At 32.7% G+C, this 22,800-nt stretch overlaps 1 protein-coding gene across 2 annotated transcripts in view; it reads left to right on the top strand.

Moving 5' to 3' along the window:
• LOC124541919 (lysosome membrane protein 2-like) overlaps window positions 1–22,800 on the top strand; it is a 101,013-nt gene that overhangs the window by 36,391 nt on the left and 41,822 nt on the right. The window contains exon 1 of one of the 2 annotated variants that reach the window (XM_047119850.1): window positions 7,319–7,820. The exons of the other annotated variant lie outside the window; for it this stretch is intronic. Coding sequence (XP_046975806.1) covers window positions 7,553–7,820 — 268 coding nt within the window. The 5' untranslated portion in view covers window positions 7,319–7,552. Of the gene's footprint in view, window positions 1–7,318; window positions 7,821–22,800 lie in introns of those variants that run through there. 2 annotated transcript variants of the gene reach the window in all.

Below are 22,800 nucleotides of genomic sequence, written 5' to 3'. Positions count from 1 at the left end.
TAAAATTTTATGCTATTAAGGGTCATATTCACTTATATCAAATGCACAATGTATTAGATACTTAATAAGATAAGGAATATAATGATGGAATTAAACAATATAGCATCACTATGTTATTTAAAATCACTTCGAAAATAAGCCACTATTTTTCCTAAAAAGAAACAGATTTATCATGGTCACTGTGGTTTATTCCTAAGATATAGTAAAGTAAAGTAAAAAAATGCATTTTTGAATAAATAAACTTTCGTTAATATTTTACCATTTTTAAACTCATTATACATACCGATTACAATAATTGACACTTTATTTTTCTCATTATCAAATAGCCTATTCAGAAAATTTTCTATGTTTTCCAAATACACCAAAAGTTCAGTGACCTTTGCCCGAATTTCGAACGACCTTTCGCTTATAACTTATGATATCTAAACAGGTACATATCGGCCTTGATACCCAATAGTCTTATGTAACAAATTTCTATTAAAGTGATTTCAACTCTGATTTCAATGATAATAGATTGTTGCTTTACATAATCAATAATGTGTATATAAATAATCTACATACTTACAAACTTGAAATTTGGCAATTAGGTACCTTATAGGGTTAACTGTGCAAGCTTTTGCATAGGTAGCACCAATCTTTTTTGTTTTTTTTTTCTCGCTGGAAAAACGCGATACGCGCTTCCCACGTGATGGAAAGTGGGGGGGGGGGGGTTGTGAGACTCCCCCCTTCCCTGGACGCCGAATGCACCAAGGTTCACCGGGTGTCCACTCAAAAACCAGCGGTACCCTCTCCGTCTTTCGGCGGACGCCACGGGATCGCTTACGCATGCTACCGTGACGCCCTGACGGTCGGTTATTCCGCCTTATCTCTGGAACCACTGAACCTATTTTGACGGGACTTTCACTAGCAAATAGCTGATGTAATAAGGAGTAACTTAGGCTAATTTTAATAGACAATAAGTTATTGTAAATTCTGCGAACTGAACAATAACTTTATTGTTAAATTCAAACGCTTACAAAGTGGCGGGTATAGGTTACATACAAATTAAAACTCTCATTTACATAAATACTTGAGAAAATGTCATCGAGTCCAAATTACTTGCAAAGAGAAATCGTTCGGTGCCAATCAAACAATAAAATGACCTTAGACGCGAAATCGTAGTTTGTTTCTATATACGCTTAGATTTCACAACATATTATTAACATTTCTAGACAAATAAACGTACTAAAGTGTCGGTCTGTAAATTTCCTACTGCAGGTCTAAGGCCTCCTCTCCCATTAAGGAGAGGGTTCGGAACATATTCCACCACGTTGTTCCAATGCGTGTTGGTCGAATGCACATGTGGCAGTTTAGTTTCAGTTTCAGTTGTTTGGTTTGCAAATTAGACACATGCAGGTTTCCTCACGATGTTTTCCTTCACCGCCGAGCACGCGATGAATTATAAACACAATTAAGCACATATATATATTGGTGCTTAGGTTTGAACCCGAAGTCATCGGTTAAGATGCACGCATTCTTACCACAGAGCCATCTCAGCGCCCTTAAAAACATTGATTATTTTACAATTTTGACGACCTCCATGGTCGAGTGGAGGTCGCCACTCTGAGGTCCCGGGTTCGATTCACGATTTCATTTATGTTACACATTGCACCCGTGCGAAACCGAGGCTGGTAGCTAGTTTCGATATATGTTAATGTAAAGACCGAGACCTTACGTGCCTAATATATAAGTTCTAGGTAAACGGGAAATACCTTCTATGATGTGTCATTTAAAAATGGCGTTACTTACATATTTAAAAACGATTCAAAAACCATAATTATGTCATATATAATATTGTGCAAGTTTATCTAGGAAGGTACCACCCACTCATTAGTTTTTCAACCACCAAATAGACTATTGTTGTGTTCCGGTTTCAAGGGTGAGAGAGCCAGTGTAACTTTTTATTATATTTGCCACCGACCTTGGGAACTAAGATGCTATGTCCCTTGTACCTGTAGTAACACTGGCTCACTCACCCTTCAAACCGGAACACAACAATACTGCGTAATTGTTTAGCGGTAGAATATCTGATGAGTGGGTGGTACCTACCCAGACGGGCTTGCACAAAGCCCTACCACCAAGTATATTATATCAATTATTCAATATATAGGGCTATTAAATATTTATATCTTTTATGGAAATCATCATATAAAGTCCAGGCTTTTATATTATAATATAGAATATCTGATGAGAGGGTGGTACCTACCCAGGCGGGCTTGCACAAAGCCAAGTAACGTGTGTTGTACAAATGTTGTAAACTAAAATAATAACATAAAGATCATAGCACCTCAGCATAATTATTATATGAAGGAAATCAAGCGAACATATAACATATTGATTACGCGATTATAAAACGTCGTGACGTATTACAAGAATGAATTCTAATCATAATAGATTCAGCGTCCACGGTAATTATGACGTTTTTCCTAGTAATATCTAGGAAATAAAACGTTTACGATCTTGTAGTAGTTTTTATAACGTGCGTAATTTTTACAACTATCGTAATTGACATTATTTTACGCGCCAAAAGATTGATGTAAGATTTTTTTTCGTGAAGCCTGCTGTTTTGATCACAGTCGTGGAGTTTCAAAGATATGGCCCAGTGTTTAGAACGCGTGCATCTTCACCGATAATTACGGATCAAACCCCAGCAAGCACCACTGAATATTCATGTGCTTAATTTGTTTTTATAATTCATCTCGTGTTCCGCAGTGAAGGAAAACATCCTGAGGAATCTTGCATGTGTCTAATTTCATCGAAATTCTGCCACATGTGTATTCCACTAACTCGCATTGGAAAGCGTGGTGGAATATGTTTCGAACCTTCTCCTCAAAGGGTTGAGGAGGCCCAGCAGTGGGAAATTTACAGGCTGTTGTTGTTATTGATAGAACTGCTTAAAGATAATTAAATTCGAAAACAAAATAACAACCAGAAAAGCAAATTGTGATTAACTATGTAATGATATACGGTGTTAAGAATGGTTAATATTTCTTAAAGCACCATTATCTATGGGTGATGGTGACAGCTTATCGTCCGCCAACCAATATAAAAAAGTTGACTCTTTTAAAGTTTTCTTCTCTTGAAGATATTTCTAGTACAACATATTGCTTATAATTTGATATTATTAATATACCGTTAACTTTACGCGTCGTGAGTCTCAGCGGGCACGTTAATGACAAGTTGTGTGGACGACGATTGCAGCGGGTTCATGCGAGGTAGCGGCAGCGGAAAGCGATTGCGGAAAAACTGGGAATTCCGAATTGGACTAATGACGTAGATGTTGATTACGTTTTGTCGTTTTTCATTGCAACTGATAAACCTGACTTTCGTATAGTGCCTACTTGTTCTCCGATATGATCAGAGTCGGATTTAAAGGTCTGGAGGCCCCCGGGCCACAAAGCAGTGGGGGCCCTAGACAAACAGAAGCGTGAACAACCTAATAATTATATTATCATGACTTAATTACTTTTTTATTTCAATCAGTAAGCTATGATTACTTGTATTTAACTTTTAAAATATTAAATAATAAAATTATTATAATTTGACTATATCTCGGTATTTGTTAACTTGCTGACAACTGTGGCCCCCACTAATGTGTAGGCCTCAGGGCAGTTGCCCCGGTTGCCCTCCCCTAAATACGGCCCTGGATATGATCACTATTAATACAGCCAATCGTAGTCCATCATTCGGTATAGTTTCTTAAGGTTTCTCAAAACATCAGTCAGGTCTTTCTTCCATCTTCAGGTCATCTGTATCGTAACGTCTGTCAATTTGTAATTAACAATATGCCAATTACCTTATATTGTGGTACCTAACCTAACCTACCTTACGATTACTGGATTTTAGAGATGATTCCGTAAGATTTCAAATTAGAGTAGTAAGTTAGATACCAACTCTTCACGACGTATATCGCAAAACAGTAATACTGGATAAATGTAGTTGTGTTCCAGTTTAATCCAGTTTGAACCAGTGTGCTACATCATAGTTCCCAAGTTTAAAGGCGAATGGAAAGGAATATCTTTAGGCGATGCTTTAGCATCATCAGCCTAGTAATAAAAAAACCAATCAACCTTCCTTAAGTTGACCTTTGTTAGAAGTATCATTTAATTTCTGACCGCAAATGTTAGCTGACTATTCTCTGTATTGCAAAGTTAAAAGATTTCGCAAATTTTATATATATAAACTTTTTGGTACCCGATTGGAGGCGAAGACAAAATACACGAAAAAGAATTATTTAAATCGGTTCAACGAAAGAGTTCAGTGACCTACGTACAGAGGAATTACACAACACACATACACATTAAAGGTTTCTTAACTTTATGTATCATTATCACTTCATAGTATAAAACAAAGTTTACCGCTGTCTGTCCCTATTTATTAATAGGTAGATTGATAGAGGAAGTTTAATTCGTATATAATACATGCATAATATCAATGATATTCTAATAAACAGATATGTTATACCCATACTAAACAACAGAAAAAAGTGTGCCGCGCCGGGGACCGTTTAATTTCGTTACAAGTAAAAAGGATAGCTTGATAAAAACAATAAGTAAAAGGGATAACTAGATGTTTTAATTAGGCAAAACTTATCACTACGTAATTATGCTGTATTATAACGTATTACTACGTAAAACGACTAAAGGCAAACGTCCCAATTAGGACGTTTTCTAGTCTTCACTTTTTACGCGTTAATGACATATCTGTTTACTAGAACATCATTGCATAATATAGTCGAGGAACAGTTATCATTTTAGACGTTTCTAAAGTAATGTCGTAAATCTATACTAATATTATAAATGTGACAGGAATTATTTTTTTCTGTCTTCATTTTCGCTCGCTCCGGTCGTATCATGACCAAACCGCTGAATCTAATAAGATGAAATTTAGATATAGCAAATATGAACTCCAAAAAAGAACAGGCTATATTTTTGCCTAATAAATGTCAACAAATAACGGTAATGCGAGTTTTTTTTATCGTATATGCTCGCGGACGAGCATATAGGTCACCTGATGGTAAGTGGTCACTATCACCCATAGACAATGGGTAAGAAACGCTGTAAGAAATAAACTGTTCCTTGCATCGTCAATGTGCCACCGACCTTGGGAACTAAGATGTTATGTCCCTTGTGCCTGTAGTTACACTGGCTCACTCACCCTTCAAACCGGAACACAACAATACTGAGTACTGTTATTTGGTGGTAGAATAACTGATGAGTGGGTGGTTCCTACCCAGACGGGCTTGCACAAAGCCCTACCACCAAGTAATAATATACATATATGTATATATGTTGATATTTGTGGAAAGTTCGTGTCTGGTAAATTTCCTGCGTCACAGTGAACTTAATAAACGAATCGATTAACGGTCATCAATGTTTCGATAAGTGATTATTTAAAAACGATCGTTTTATTAAAACTTCGTATTTATTAACGTGACGCAAATGTTATTAACAATACCGCGTACTTTAGGGACTCGACGCGACCAGTTTTACGAGCTAAACCGACTTCAATAATGGCGGTCAACGTTTGGATATGGCCCAGTGGTTAGAACGCGTGCATCTTAACAGATGATCGCGGGTTCAAACTCAGACACCACTGAATATTCATGTGCTTAATTTGTGTTTATAATTCATCTCGTGCGCAGTGAAAACATCATACATAGGTCTAATTTTATAGAAATTCTGCCACATGTGTATTCCACCAAACCGCATTGGAAGTTTGTGTTGGAATATGTTCCGAAACCTTCACCTCAAAGGGAAAGGAGCCCTTAACTCAGCAATGGGAATTTTACAGGCTGTATATATAGAGGGATTTGTATATTATTAGTTCGATTGAGCCTTTTTTGTGTCAAATTAATTAAATACATCATTACATAGTATAAAACAAAGTCACTTTTTCTGTCCCTATATCCCTATGTATGCTTAAATCTTTAAAACTACGCAACGGATTTTGATGCAGTTTTTTTTATAGATAGAGTGATTTGAAAGGAATGTTTTTTGTAAATAATAGATGGACAAATTCACAAAGAAACACTGATAATTTTAGAAGTTTCTAATATGATGTCGTAAATAAACAAATTATGTAGTATATATTCATTTAAATAATTGTATTAACTAACATGACTGTATTTTTTTAATGTTGAAAAATAGTAACTACTGATTTTCTTGCCGGTTCTTCCCGGTAGAATCTACTTTCCTAACCGGTGGTAGCTTCACTTAATTGTTAAATGACGGTTTAAAAGTGCTTGTAAAAGTCCACTTGAATAAAGTTTATTTTGATTTTGTATATTTAGTATCAGTATTGCACACGTGCGAAGACGGGGCGGGTCTCTAGTGATCGTTAAACTAACAAATATTTGTAAGGCCCTAATGAGTCCCGAGGACTGACAATGGAACTTTTCGATTAAATACAAGTATTTAAAACCGCGATTATTGTAATTCACTTTTTTTGTTATGAATCCTTTTTTGTTTCAACACGTATGACCAATTAATCCCAACATCGATTGAGCGAAAAATTTTCCATGTACAACTTTGTTTTTAATATTTTTATTTCATTCCGTTAGTAGTACGCGAAATTGCAAACTTTTGTTTTTTTTTTTTAATTATGAACGCTTGATATTTTTTTAAAAGCAAGTGGCCATTTTTTGTTAAATTGTAAACAAGAATTTTATCTCAAATATTATTTATCGAAATTTTATGCGTTTTATAGTAAATTGAATGTGAATGAGTATGAATGAATGAATGAATCAACTTGGGATTTCGTTTAGGAGATGCAATTATTTTATGAATAGATAATAATTATAAACATTTATTTAGTCACAATTTTATTTACAACTATTATGTTTTGGTATATGTACCGTGCTTACATGCATATACCTACATTTAGTAAATGCGATTACTTTAATATTACAAACATACACTCCAATTTTTTTATAAGTATAAATAACATGATAAAAAAATAAGTTGTTTATAAATAGAAGAAGAATTTTCTAGTACACTATTTAACCATCGACTGAAAATATAAACCGCAAAATAACGAATTAAAGGAGGTAAATTTAAAAAAAGAACACCGTTTTCAGCCCTCGTATTAAACACATACAAAGAATCGTGACGCAACAAGAACTTGACAGTGACCATAAACTTGTATTGAGATCAATTTTGCGTAATCCGCAATACAAACTGGTATAAACTCACACATACATAAGCGATACACGGCACGCACACAGCCGGAAACCGGGCGAAATTTTATATATAAACGTAATATAAGGTAGGCAAGCCATTTCATGATCGACAGCATACAATGCAGGTCCGCGATGACATTTGAATGACGTCGAAGCGCGCGAAAACATAAAACTGTCATTGTTAGTTTTTAATTTGAAAAAAGAACACGCACGTTCGAAAGTGACAATTAATAAAGAAACCAGTGTTTGTAAAAAAGAGTTTTTAGTCGTGGTTTGTGTTAATTGTTTTTTTTTCTTTGATTGTGATAGTGTTATGTTTTTTGAATAAAAAAAATGAAAGACTTGGTTCAAATTTGGAACAGAGTCACGGGAAGGCAGTACGCGTCAGTCAATTCGAATGAGAAGGAATTGAAGGACTTGACGAATAATCGATTAAACAAAGGTGATATCGATACATCGGCGTTTGAAGTTAATCTATCCGAATGTGAAGGATTAAATAACAAATTTAACGATGATCTGGATTTCAATGAGCGGAAAGATGAAATTATAAATCGGTTGTTTAAAAGGAGGAAGAGTGGCCATGTCGGGCGGCAACCTAAACGTAAGTAGTTTATTTTTTTTAATTTTAGAACATTATTATTTTTTTTTTAATTTAAAAACCATAACATTCATAAATAAGCAAGGAACATGACATTTAAATTTTATTAACTGCTTTGTTTTATTTTATTTTTTTATTTTAGAACATTATTATTTTTTTGTATTTTAAAAGGATAAAATTAATAAATAAGCAATGAACATGACATTTAAATTGTTTTATTTTGTATTTTTTTTTTCAAATTTAGAACAATATTTTTTTTATACATTTTAAAAGAATAACATCAATAAATAAGCAATAATCATGATATTAACTATGTATAAGTTTTATCGAAATGTTGCCATCGTTTTGGAATATTAGTTTAAAACTATTTTTATTCAGCCATATATGAAAAAAGTCGTTAAAATTCCTAATTTAATTGTTTCGAACGTCTAATTACGGATATTAATAACGCAAACTAATTTAATGGAACATTTTCATCCGGATGTTCTGATTTTAGTAACAAATCAACACGAAGGTTGTATTGATTATATATTTATAACATAGCAATTAATTCACACTATGTTGTTTACCGTTATATAATAATATACTATTATTAGTCATTGTAGTTTTTCCTCTATTTAATAAGAGATGAATAAAAATACGTATTTACTCAATATTATTTAACTATTTCAGTAATTAGTAAAAATCGCGTACGATATTAATAATAATAATCTATACATATAATAAAATAGGAGTGTCTGTTTGTAATATTGAAAATAACGGATTTTTACTAAATGCATATATGCACTGTACTTATATCAAAATAACATTTTTTTAAATTTATATACGTCTGTCTGTTTGTTCCGGTAAATCTCTGGATATGCTTGACCGATTTTGATGGGACTTTTACTGACAGAAAGGCTACAAAAATTAGCAAAGCCGCGCAAAGATGCGGGCAGAGCTAGTTATTTATATAAATCATAATAACCTACACTAATATTACAAATGGGAAAAGTTCCCGAACCAAATTTGATGAAATTTACTATGAAAAAAGCTTGTATAACTCAACAATACAAAAACATTTTTCATTCATGGTGAACTGTCAAACTTTTTCGAAGTCAATCATATTAAATATACAAACATATATGTATATAAGTTATATATAATATATGCAAACAGTAACCTTATAAAATCATTATGCAGATATTTTAGTGCTGATTAAATTTTGCTAAGCCGTAAATAATCGCAAACATATATACATATATATAAATTCTAATGAATAATAAAATATTCGAAATTTACATACTATGTTGAACGGTCTTTTTTAAAAATTTTGTAGTGGAATTTAAAAAAAGAATATAATCAATAAGGTATGTTTACCGATTATGATAGCTTTTTTTTTAAAACATATTGTTTGGCTAAGGCAGTGTGATATTAGTTTTTATATAAGTAATATTCTTTGTTTAAAATACTTTTAGATCAAAGTGTTAATTGCAAACTCGATTATTGTTATATATTGTAAATGGCTAATTTTAAAAAATGTTTTTTTTTTTTTTTAATATTATACTATGATATTAATGAAAAATTATTTAAAAAAAAAGTTTTAATTAATTCTGCAATTCCTTATTTGAAAACAAATTATTTTGAAAAGATTTATATCGTGATGAGCAATCTCTAAATCAAAATATACTTTATTCAAGTAGGCTTTTAAAGGCACTTATGAATCATTTAACAAACTATATTAAGTGAAGCTACCAATTTGAAATGCAAATTCTACCGAGAAGAACCGGGAAGCAACACAGTAGGAACTTTTTATCAACATTTAAAAATACACTACCTAGAAGTCTATAAAGATTATAGTAATCAATGGAAACCTCCTGCGCTCCTATCCTACATATTAAAATGCACAAGTGTGTCTGTGTGTGTAATCACCACAAGCGTGTATGTGTGTACTGCACACAGGGGCAATCTGTGCACTCACAAACCATTGATACAAATTCAAAAATAGAATGAATCTATTCTGTTTTGAAGCTGAGATGGCCCAGTGGTTAGAACGCGTGCATTTTAAGCGATGATTTCGGGTTCAAACCCAGGCAAGCACGGCTATAGATATGTGCTTAATTTGTGTTTATCATCGTGAGGAAACCTGCATGTGTCTTAATTTCATTGAAATTCTGCCACATGTGCATTCCACCAACCCGCATTGGAACAGCGTGGTGGAATATGTTCCAAACACTCTCCTTAATGGGAGAGGAGGCCTTAGCCCAGCAGTGGGGAATTTACAGGCTGTTACTTTTTCTTTACTATTTTATTTTTGAATTTTTATCATTTAAGATAAAACAAGAAGTAATAAATTCGTTTGCATACACGGCGTTCTTTATTTGAATTCGTAACGATAAATTTTAAGCGTGGAATTTTCCATTTTTTTTTATTGCGTACTAATTTTATTTCCTGAAATAAATAGATAGATATATAGATGATAAGATGCTTCATTCATAATTAGTATGAATTTAAAATGTTTTTTTTTTACGTATAATGTTATGTTAAGTACCGTTAAAACACTGATCCCAAGATTGTTAGTTGCGAAATGTTGTTTTTTCTGTAAAGTAATTCATTGTAATTTAACAAACGCGTCGGAAAATTTATAAGCTTTACAATACTTAATAGACTTCTGGTTCTTTAGCACTGAACTCATAAAATCTATACTTGTACACTTATATTATAAATGTGAAAGTAAGTATAGTACGACACAACTTAGATGTAGCATCGGGAAAATTCGTAAAACCGATTTCATCCGAATTGAGTACGCTATCCCAAATTATCAATATTTATTTCTCACGCGAATATGATCTTTGAACGAACGTAATAGCTTGTAATATCATATGACCTAATATATTCGTCAATTTGACACGTCGATTTACATGGACTGGATTTCTCTGACGCGAGAAACTATAGCGACGAATAGCGTCGAACGGCGCGATAAAGAGCTATTTCTATTGGTGGTGTTAATCGGCAGTAATTGGTTTTATTTTCATTCCATTGTAATTTCCGATGCTACATCTAATTTTTGTCGTACGTATATATCTGTCTCACTTTGACCAAACCGCTGAACCGAATCTGATGAAATTTTATATGAAGCAAATTTGGACTCTTAGGAAGGACATAGGTTAATTTTTGGATAGCATATGACAACCAACGCCCTGAAACACGAGCGAATCTGCGAGCGACAGCTACTTAGTATTTAATATGTATCTTTTATTTTAACTCAACAACAACAACAACAACAGCCTGTAAATTCCCACTGCTGAGCTAAAGGCCTCCTCTCCCTTTGAGGAGAAGGTTTGGAACATATTCCACCCCGCTGTTCCAATGCGGGTTGGTGGAATACACATGTGGCAATTTTTTTATGAAATTTGTCACATTCAGGTTTCCTCACGATGTTTTCCTTCACCACTGAGCACGAGATGAATTATAAAGACAAATTAAACACATGAATCAGCGGTGCTTGCCTGGGTTTGAACCCGTAATCATCGGTTAAGATGCACGTGTTATAACCACTCGGCCATCTTGACTCGTTTAACTCAGATATTTCCTATTAATTTAATCATATATATTTAAATATATTAGTAATTAAATTCGAGAGATTGAGAATATATGACACTGACAGACATATTTTGACAATTCAGGTGAAGATCATATCTAATTTAATTTTGTAATGACTAATTACCCCATTAAAAAAAAAACAAGTTGATATCTATTATATATACTTCTTGGTGGTAGGGCTTTGTGCAAGCTCGTTTGGGTAGGTACCACCCACTCATCAGATATTCTACCGCTAAACAACAGTACGTAGTATTGTTTTGTTCCGGTTTGAAGGGTGAGCGAGCCAGTGTAACTACAGGCACAAGGGACATAACATCTTAGTTCCCAAGGTTAGTGGCGCATTGACGATGGTAGGAATAGTTAATATTTCTTACAGCGTTATTGTCTATGAGTGATGGTGACCACTTACAATTAGGTGGCCCATATGGTCCGCCAACCTATTCCATAAAAAATGGTATAAAACTAGACGTAGTCCAAAGATGTTACTCTATTTTGAACTTAGTTATCATACTATGTAAGTTTAATTTTATATGCAGTTGTCAGCTTAGTGCTTTAGTTTCAAAAGGTACTAAGTGTTAACGAATTGATAAAGGAATGAATTTGAAAACTGACGAAGGTTCTTACTCTGTACATAAAATGCGGGTAATGTGTCAAAATATTAAATTAATGTGTCAAATGACACGCATGCGTACTAACATTATTCATATATTAATATGTTGTTTGATGTTCCATTTTGACCGTTATTTGAATTTCGAATGGTCATTTTGTTCGTTATATCTTTAAAGCTTATGTTAACACATTTGATTGTACAAAACCGACTTTTTAAATCTTACTTAATGTGTAATTAAAGTTAGTATAATTTAGTCTCGTGAACAAGACATTCGTAGATAATGTCGAAAAATCGAGCTATATCGAACAAAAATAAAAAAACATGGTCATAATCCCGATATTAATAACTTTAATAATAAAAATAAGTGAACGTTAAATCTTTCACAATGTGGTCTTTGATCTTACCCTTAAAGTGTTTTTAAGAACCTTTTTTTGAAGAAATCGTAGGTCATTGAGTTACGAAATTATTTATAAGTAAATAGGTTTAAAGCTAAGAATTATGAGATAAGGTTATTGCCAATATCTCAGAAATGAAACAAAGTCGCGTGATAAGAATTGTATCAGGGGATAGGAAGACCCATATCCTCGCTCCATAAAGACCCATCCCGCCATGCTCCTGAATACGAAACCTCAACAGATAGACACATTTATTATTAAAGATTTGTTGATTAATTATATCACTTAATATCAAATAGATTCGAAAATAAATAAATAAATGAATCATTAATGATTTATACGATTATTTTCTAATTAAACATGACCAGGCTAAACATAAATAATGGCCTCGTACATCAGCGTGATGTTGTTTTTGTCTAAATAAAACCTCATTAGTGTTTTCTAGAATTACAATCAATGTCATAATTGTTTTTTTTTTTACTCTTTGTAACTATATAGAATAGCTATCTTTGTACATGACAAATAGACAAACATATTCATACATATTTGTATCCTTAACAGATTAACTCTGAATTAAAAATTAATTACTATTGGATGACTGATATAATAAGAAGTAACTTAGGTTACAATAATATATATTTTTTTGTTATATTCAAACGCTTACCAGGTTGCGGGCATAGCTAGTTTTATAATAAAATATTATTTATATTTCTAACAAACCTTTGTTTGAGGATATATTTAATACAAGAATGATACATCATTGTAATTCTGTATATAAAGGCATATTATAATGATTTAACTTTTCCATATGTCATACTGTTCAACTTTTTATATAGGTAGGGAGTAAAAATGCCACCTGATGGTAAGTGGTTACCACCGCCATAAGGACCATCTTTTTTAAATTACCACTTTGCTACCAAATTATGGTAACATATGAGAAGCTCACTTAACCTTAAAACCGGAAGAACAATACTATAATATATATAAATATACTACTTCGGAGGTAGAATATAAGATGGGTGTGTAGTGTACAAAGTCTCCAATACCCTCAGAGTAAAGATAAATCTGAGCACTTAAAGATGCAACAGAAATATTAATTTCATTAGACCATAATTTAGTATGTTGTTAGCCTCTATAAATGTAAACACCAAATTGAATGAAAAATATATAACAACACAATTTAATATTTAATAGAATATTTGGTGCCTGGGTTTTGTATAAGTATTCTATCAGACATTTTAATACTTAGTATTGGTGACGAACCAACCACAGGTATAGCACGACACAAATTAGATGTAGCATCGGCTAAATTCGTAAAACCGATCGCAATCCGAATTAAGCACGCCATCCCAAATTATCAATATTTTTTTTATGTGAATATGAACTTTACACAAACGTAATAACGTGTAATGTCATATGACCTAAAATATTCGTCAATTTGACACGTCGATTTGCGTTCTCGGGTTAAACTGACGCGAGAATCTATGGCGACGAATAGCGTCGAATGGCGCGATAGGAAGCTATTTCTATTGGTTGTGTAAATCGGCAGTAATCGGTTTTGAGAAGTTTGCCGATGCTACATCTAAGTTGTGTCGTACTATACAAGAAATATGACATTTATGTCCAATGTTGGTGGTACATTGGAGATGTACTGGCGGCCTATATCCCTGATGGTGTGTCAAGCTTGGTTCCATTAATTTAATTCTATCCTATTTGAGTTTAGTCGTCCCTGACAGGATAACTCCACAGCATTCACGGTGACATAACATTAATGTTAAAAAGAATAGCTTAGTAGCAGTTGATACAAAACAGAAATTATTTAAATTCACACCAAGAATGGTATGAATATTGGTTTATTGATTGAATTTAATCATTTTAAAATCAACTAATTATATTGGTTACTCTCGTCGGAATTTAATTTCCAAACCGGTGTCAACATTACCTTTAATTCTCTAATCATTAACATTCAAAATAGCTTTTATGGGCCCAAAAGATATATATATATATTAATTGTTATTAAGTTTCGGAAATAGTATAATATACAAGTATATAGAAGTTATGTAAATTAGTCAGTATTTTTCTCTATTTATACAAGTGGGGCCTTTGGACTTAGATAACATTATGCAAATAACATCGCATTATAGATTCTTATAAAATGTTATGTCGTCTTATTAAAGTAACAAAACAAGTTATAAATAATAACATAATTACTATTTTTACATAAGCATTATTTAAGTTATCCTTGATGCTATAATTAAAGTATATAATTATAAAGATCAAACTTCATTAATTGAACATACAACCGTTTTAATTATACGCTCCCATTAATATATCTACGAAAACAAATGCTAAATCTTGTATTGTCAGCATCAATAGCGTTTGTAATAATTCAGTGTGGAACTGGCATCAAAAACAACAACAGCCTGTAAATTTCCCACTTCTCAGGCCTCCTTTTCCCTTGAGGAGAATATTTGGAACTTATTCCACCTTTTGCTTTGTCTGTCTGTTTGAAGATTGAACTCCAAGAAAGGAATAGTCTAATAACAACAACAAAAAACCATTTTTTTTCCATGTACGACATTTCTCGAATACCAGTGTTGACCTTATTTTAACTTCTCAGAAAAACTAAGTTATCAGTTCGAAATAAATATATAAAACATTGTTAGAATTGAATAAGATATGAGTATGATCTATTTAGGCACCAAGAACGCTTTTATTTATTTTTTGTGGTATAGGTTGATGGTCGAGCATAGGGCATAGTAAGTGGTCACCATCATCCATAGACAATGATCCTATACGAAATATCAACTATTCCTTACATCGTCAATTTCGTAATTTCGTAAGTGTATGTTTGTCCACGATTTTTTCGAAAACTAAAACTCATATTTATATGATCATTTTTTATCTAAGTTAGGTATAGTACGACACAAATTAGATGTAGCATCGGAAAATGCAATGGAATGAAAGTAAAACCGATTATTGTCGATTTACACAACCAATAGAAATAGCTCCCTATCGCACCACTCGACGCTATTCGTCGCTGTAGATTCACGCGTCAGAGAAAGCAAGTGCATGTAAATCGACGCGTCAAATTGACGAATATATTAGATCATATGATATTACAAGTTATTACATTTGTACAAAGACCATATTCGCATGAGAAATAAATATTGATAATTTGGGATAGCGTACTTAATTCGGATGTGATCGGTTTTACGAATTTTGCTGATGCGACATCTAAGTTGTGTCGTACTATACCATTTAACTTAGGGAATAGTGTTAGTTTCATTAAAATATGTTTAGTAGTTTTTTATAGTTCACTAGCTGCTTATAATTTTGAAGTCAATTTATTTTTTATAGATCGTTTATTTAAAATTCGCTGTGTGTTTTTTCTCGAATATTAAATTAATATTCAAAAGCGATTATTTTATGGGCTGTATAAAGTTGACTTCTGTTATTTAAACCGAGAGTTCGTTAGACGAGAAATCATTAAGTATTTAATAATGAATATTGATAATGTTACTAAATTAATAAATAAATCTTTCATTAAAAGAGTATTTTTTAGTGTAAAAGTTAGGCTCGGCATCACAGGACACTAATTACTGTAAAGAAAGACCAGCATTGTAAATATGTTTATTTGAAAGAGCAACTATGCGAGTTTCTTGCCGTTTCTTCTCGCTAGAAGCTACTTTCCGAAGCGATAGTATTATTTAATTATTGACGATTCAAAAACGCTTCATTGTGAAGTTTACTTGAATAAAATTGATTTGTTTTACAAAAAATATATATATTTAAATATCAAATACTAATTACAACTAGATATACAAATTACATATATAACATACAACAGGTTCTCAATAATTTTCCATTCAAAAGCCTTAACTTGTTTTAATTACAGGTCCGGTAAATAAATATCGAATTCATGTAGAAAAGATATCGATAAAAAAATATATTTAAACAGTAATAGATAACAAATTACATGAATAATATTATAGCTTTAATTACTTATATATTTAAATGTATATGATTATATTAATAGGAAATATCTGATCTTATATATATTGTGAGTTATAATAAAAGATAAACGTTAAATACTAAGCAGTCACACTACGGTCACCCACAACTACGGTCGCTTTTTGGGTGTTGGTTGTCATGTGTTAACAAGTTAGGCAAAAAAGTAGCCTATGAAGGCTACTTTATTGCCTATGAAGGCTACTTTATTGCCTAACGTATGAAGGAATTTTCATCAAATTAGTTTCAGCTGTTTGGTCGTGAAAAAGCTGTAGACAGACAGAGTTACTTTCACATTTATAAAATTAATATAGATTTCTACAGCGCAATTGTTTCGGTGGTGACCACTTACCACCATATCATAACATTATAATAACTGGGTTTAATGCAAGTTTTATTAATAATTGAACTTTGTAATGCTATAAGAATATGTTTTAGTATTTGCATAAGAATTATTTATATTTATAATAAATAAATATTTATAGATCAAAATTACTAATACACAACTACAGAAGGGGCATAACATCTTAGTTCCCAAGGTTGGTGGCGCATTGGCGACGTGAGAAATGGTTATATATTTATATGTATATACATATATGTTCACGAGTTTAAACAAGACATTCTTATATATTGTCGAAATATCGAGCTCCAACAGATAAAAAAAAAATCATGGTAAATGGTTTTAAATACATGTAGTAATTTGCTAATTGTTCTTTTTCATTATTTGCTTCAAACAATGTATTAATCATTAATAAGATTATGACAAATTTCGAAACATATGACAGTTTTGTATTGATTTAATTGTAATTTCATTGTAAACTGACAATATCTGTTCGCGCGGTTTCATTTATATTTTTTTTACTTTCCTCTTAAATCTAAATAATATATAAGATACATTTTGATATAATACAACATTTTACAACTTGATATAAATTAACAATTAACAACACAATAGCCTGTAAATTTCCCACTGCTGGACTAACGGCCTCCTCTCCCTTTGAGGAGAAGGTTTGGAATATATTCCACCACGCTGTTCCAATGCGGGGTTGGTGTAATACACATGTAGCAGAATTTCTATGAAGTTAGACACACGCAGGTTTCCTCACGATATTTTTCATCTCTGCCTAAAACAAGATGAATTATAATCACAAATTAAGCACAAGAATATTCAGTTGTGCTTAACCACTGGACCATCTCGCCCAATATATTTTCTTATTTATATCAATAATTTAACTTCTATTGTTCCGATAGCAACTTCGACGAAATCAAATCCAGTTTTTTCTCGAATAAAATTAAAATTATAGATTATTCAAGATTTCGACCAATGGTAACGTATCAATTCAATATTAGACTTGTTTATTTTGATTTACTCCACTGGTTGGAATATACTATATATATCTTTATACTAATATATAGTCTGTAAGTCTGTTACGTTTCAAAATATTGAGCCGAATTTGATGAAATTCTGCTACCAATCTATTGCAGCTGCGTGTTGGAATGTGCTCCTAAAATTCTCCTCCTCCTCCTCTCCATACGTTTAATAATTCATGTCAGTAATTAACGAAGACAAGATGTTTAGTTTTTATAAATTTACGAAAATGCCAACCGAGACTTCGCGAAACTTCCCATAGCGACGGTTTATGTGATTTTATGTTAACAGCCTGTAAATTTCCCATTGCTGAGTTAAGGCCTCCTCTCCCATTGAGGTTTGGGGCTTATACGGACTAGTGAGCACGTGTGGCAGAATTCCATTGAAATAAGTCACATGCAGGTTTCCTCACTTCAATGAGTACGAGATGAATTATAAACACAAATAAAGCACATTAAAAGTCAGCGGTGCTTGCCTTTGAACCCGCAATCATCGGTTAAGATGCACGCTTCTAACCACTGTTAACTTGATATTCAAAAATCTACCACCGGTTCGGAATTTAACACCTCAGACCGGAGAAGAACCGGCGAAAGAAACTCAGCGGGATCTATTTTTTTTTCATATCATCTTACATATACAATAACAAACATATTTTCGTTATATGAAACAGCCTGGAGGCGATCATCTCATTCCCAAGAACAGTCAACTATTACAATAAAGTATTCAATTCAAATTCATTTCTATTTAACTTCTACATAAATAACTACTCGTGGAATACATTGATTATTTAAAACATGCAAGAATTTTATAATTATTCATTGTTAACAGACTCAGATAAATTGATTTGAACAGAAAAAATAATAACACTAATGTATGTGACGATGTTGCCTTTGCTTTTAAATTTAAAAAAAAATGAACTCGATAATAAAGAATACCTTTTGCTGTTTTTTATATACATTTAAATAAAGAACAACTATATAAATAAAGTAATTAAATATAAATAAAAATAAAGGATTATTCTTTTTTTTAAAAAGGCAGGATATGATCAATACATAATTATAAATAATTGTATTTAACTAACATGACTGTGTTGTTTTAAATGTTGAAAAACAGTAACTAATGTTTTTCTGCATTTAAAACCTGTAGCTTAGGCTATAGTTTGTTAAATGACGATTCAAAAGTTAAATATATTTTAGTTTGATTTTAAGAAGTTAGCTAAGGGATGCCATATGTATCGTATATGTTTATGTCTCTCATTGGTGGTAGGGCTTTGTGCTAGCTCGTCTGGGTAGGTACCACCCACTCATCAGTAATTCTACCGCCAAACAACAGTACTCAGTATTGTTGTGTTCCGGTTTGAAGGGTTAGTGAGCCAGTATAACTACAGGCAAGGGACATAACTTCTCAGTTCCCAAGGTTGGTGGCGCATTGACGATGTAAGGAATTGTTAATATTTCTTACAGCGTCAATGTCTATGGGTGATGACCACTTACCATTAGGGGGCCCATAATCTTATACATTTGCAGCATCACAATGATCGATTGAGTTGCTCTGATGTGAAAGCGTAGCAGACCGACTTTCACATATTTAATACTAGGATTATAAACATAATCTGTGCATTTAATCTCTTTAATGATTGGTCTGTTGTTAAACTAGCACGCAACACACATATACACACACACACACACACACAAATGCATCATGTCGATTACACTCATAATAATAAAGTCCTAAGTCCTGACAGATTTTATTCACAGTGACCAATCTTAAGAGAAACCAGCCAGCCACGTGGTGGAACTGGTGGTAGATTTCTTGACTATCAATAAGCAAGTTCACTTACACATTTTAGAGATTCTTGAAGTTCATAAAATATTTTTTTGAGTTTTTGCCTTATCTATACATATAATTAAATTGGTGTGTTTCTTTGTAATATTAACATAACCGCTTTTTACTAAAGACTGGTATATAAATTAAAATATTTCTTTTTTCAATGTTTTATGTATCTGTCTGTTTGTATGATCCGGCTAATCTTTGGAACGGCTGGACCAATTTCGACGGGACTTTCACTGGCAGATAACTAATATAATAAGGAGTAACTTAGGCTGCAATAATATTACTTCAAACAAAGTCGCGGGCACAGCTAGTAGTGAATAAATATGACTGTTGTCTCTGATACAAAGTTCTTTGATTAGAATTTGAAGGTTTTAAGGCTTTACGTGCTATCCAGCAAAAGTGTTCTCACTTCTAATTTCCAGAGGCTGTCCTTAATGAAAATCTTGAAATTCGTAGAATATTATTTTGAGTTTTTGCCTTATCTACACATGTAATAAAATTGGAGTGTTTCTTTGTAATATTAACATAACCGCTATTTAGTAAAAAGACAATTGTTACAAAGTGTTTATTCATTATAGATAATGACATATTTAATTATTAAAAAAACAAAATACCCGACTGCACACTAAAAAAAGAGTAAAACTTTGCGTTGACGCAGAATTAACATGTTCCCGTGGGAATTTTGAGAAAAAACGTATCCTATATTAATTACTCCCGTGATTGAAATGAATCTAATGATACCGCATACATATTTTTTTAAAGGGAAATTTAGAAAAAATATTATTATGTCTTTATCCCGTGGGACTTTTAGGATAAAATGTATCCTATGACACTCCCGTAATCAAGACAAATCTAACGATACCTCATACATCAAAATCCATCAAGCCGTTTAGGCTACAGGAGGTCACAAAGGAAAAGACATACATACATACTTACATACACTCGAAAAACATTACCCTCCTTCTTTGGCAGTCGGGTAAAAAGCGTTTATATAAACCATTTCTTCCGGCTAATCTCTGGGACGGCTGGACCGATTTTGATGGAATTTTCACTGACAGATAGCTAATGTAATAAGGAGTAATTTAGGATATAACAATAATTGATTTTGTTAAATACAATCATGATAACAGTTAGTACAAAAATAAAAATAATCATGCTACAGACACGCGAATCTAACACATTTGTATATAATTAATTAATGCAAACGACAGTTTAATTATTCAAATACATAATGAACTGGATTGAGCGTCGTTACGTGATTAATTAGCATAATATTAATCACTGACCGAACTAACTTTGAGAAATTGACAATTGAAATAAATGTCACGTTCCTTATCGTGTAAGGTGATTTCCGAACGATGTTTTTTTTTTATAAAAACACACAGATTCCTAAACGATTATTTACTTGTAGATAATATTGTTTTTTCGAATTTAGAACGTCAGACGAGTTGCTGTGCTGGCATCTCAGTTAATTAAATGAGTTTTTTTTAATGTATCTGATTCAATTATAATCGTTTTAATTAAGGTGCTTCTGGAGTCTGGATGTTGGATAAACTATACAAAATTGAAACGAGATGGCCCAGTGGTAAGAACGCGTGCATCTTAACCGATGATTTCGGGTTCAAACCCAGCAAGAACCACTGAAATTTCATGTGCTTAATTTGTGGTTGTAATTCATCTCGTACTCGGCCTGCGATACCTGCATGTCACTAAGTTCAACGAAATTCTGCCACATGTGTATCCATCGACCCGCATCGGCACAGCGTGGTGGAATATGCTCCAAACCTTCTCTTGATAATTCAAAATTAACTAAACGACCAACACCATAAATACCAAATTCATAGAATAAACATAAAAAAATCAGCATAAAAACTCACGTCTTAAAACCTCATTAGCTCAGTGTGCTGATTAATTATGTACATTATAAAAATTAAATAATAAAAAAAAAACAATTTATGCGAATACGAAACGTGTCCGTACAGACGGACGTTCGCGTAAACGTGACTTCTTAATCTACATAACCCGAAATTGAGAAATCTCTATGAACGGAGATTTAAAATTAAAATTATTTCTCGTACGGAACTTATATTACTTGTGATATATTCGTTGTTTTAATTATGTATCTCTTACAAGGCACCAATATATATTTAGTACGGCACAACTTAGATGTCGCATCGGCAAAATTCGTAAAACCGATCACATACGAATTGAGTACACTATCCCAAATTATCAATATGTATTTCTCGTACGAATATGATCTTTGCACAAACGTAATAACTTGTAATATCATATGACCTAATATATTCGTCAATTTGACGCGTCGATTTACATGCACTTGCTTTCTCTGACGCGTGAATCTATAACGACGAATAGCTTCGAATGGCGCGATAGGGAGCTATTTCTATTGGTTGTGTAAATCGACAGTAATCGGTTTTATTTTCATTCCATTGCATTTTCCGATGCAACATCTGATTTGTGTCGTACTATACGTGCTTAATTTGTGTTTATAATTCATCTCGTGCTCGGCGGTGAAACCTGCATGTGTCTAATTTCATCGAAATTCTCCTACATGTGCATTCCACAAACCGGCATTGGAACAGCGTGGTGCAATATGTTCCAAACCCTCTTCTCAATAGGAGAGCCTTAGCCCAGCAGTGGGAAATTTATTAATTTACAGGCTGTTACATTCTCAATATTCAAATTCAACCAATGATATCGCGTCAAATCTGTCGAATTTCGTTTATTTATCTTTTGTCCTCATCTGATTGGTTCTTATTATATTTTGGAAATTCTTATCAGTAAATTCGTGACGTCATAGAACGTGATTTATAACTAATTGACAAAAGATACCGTATCTAGGTTAATGACGATTGAATGTAAACAATCCGAAGTTTATTAATTACAATGATAACAATTAAAATACGACTAAATCGAACAGATTCGTATAATCTGTTATTTTGTATGGTATGAATTTTCAACTATTTTCGCGTAAATTTGACGACCTCCATGGTCAAGTGGTGTCTACACCGGTTTTCATGGTCTACTCTGAGGTCCCGGGTTCGATTCCCGGCCGAGTCGATGTAGATTACCATTAGTTTTCTACGTTGTCTTGGGTCTGGATGTTTGTGGTGCCGTCGTTACTTCTGATTTCCATAACACAAGTGCTTAAGCTACTTACATTGG

This window comes from Vanessa cardui, chromosome 29 (genome assembly GCF_905220365.1).
Source record: "Vanessa cardui chromosome 29, ilVanCard2.1, whole genome shotgun sequence".
Taxonomy (NCBI): Eukaryota; Metazoa; Arthropoda; class Insecta; order Lepidoptera; family Nymphalidae; genus Vanessa; species Vanessa cardui.
This window is presented reverse-complemented; position numbering and strand designations above follow the sequence as displayed.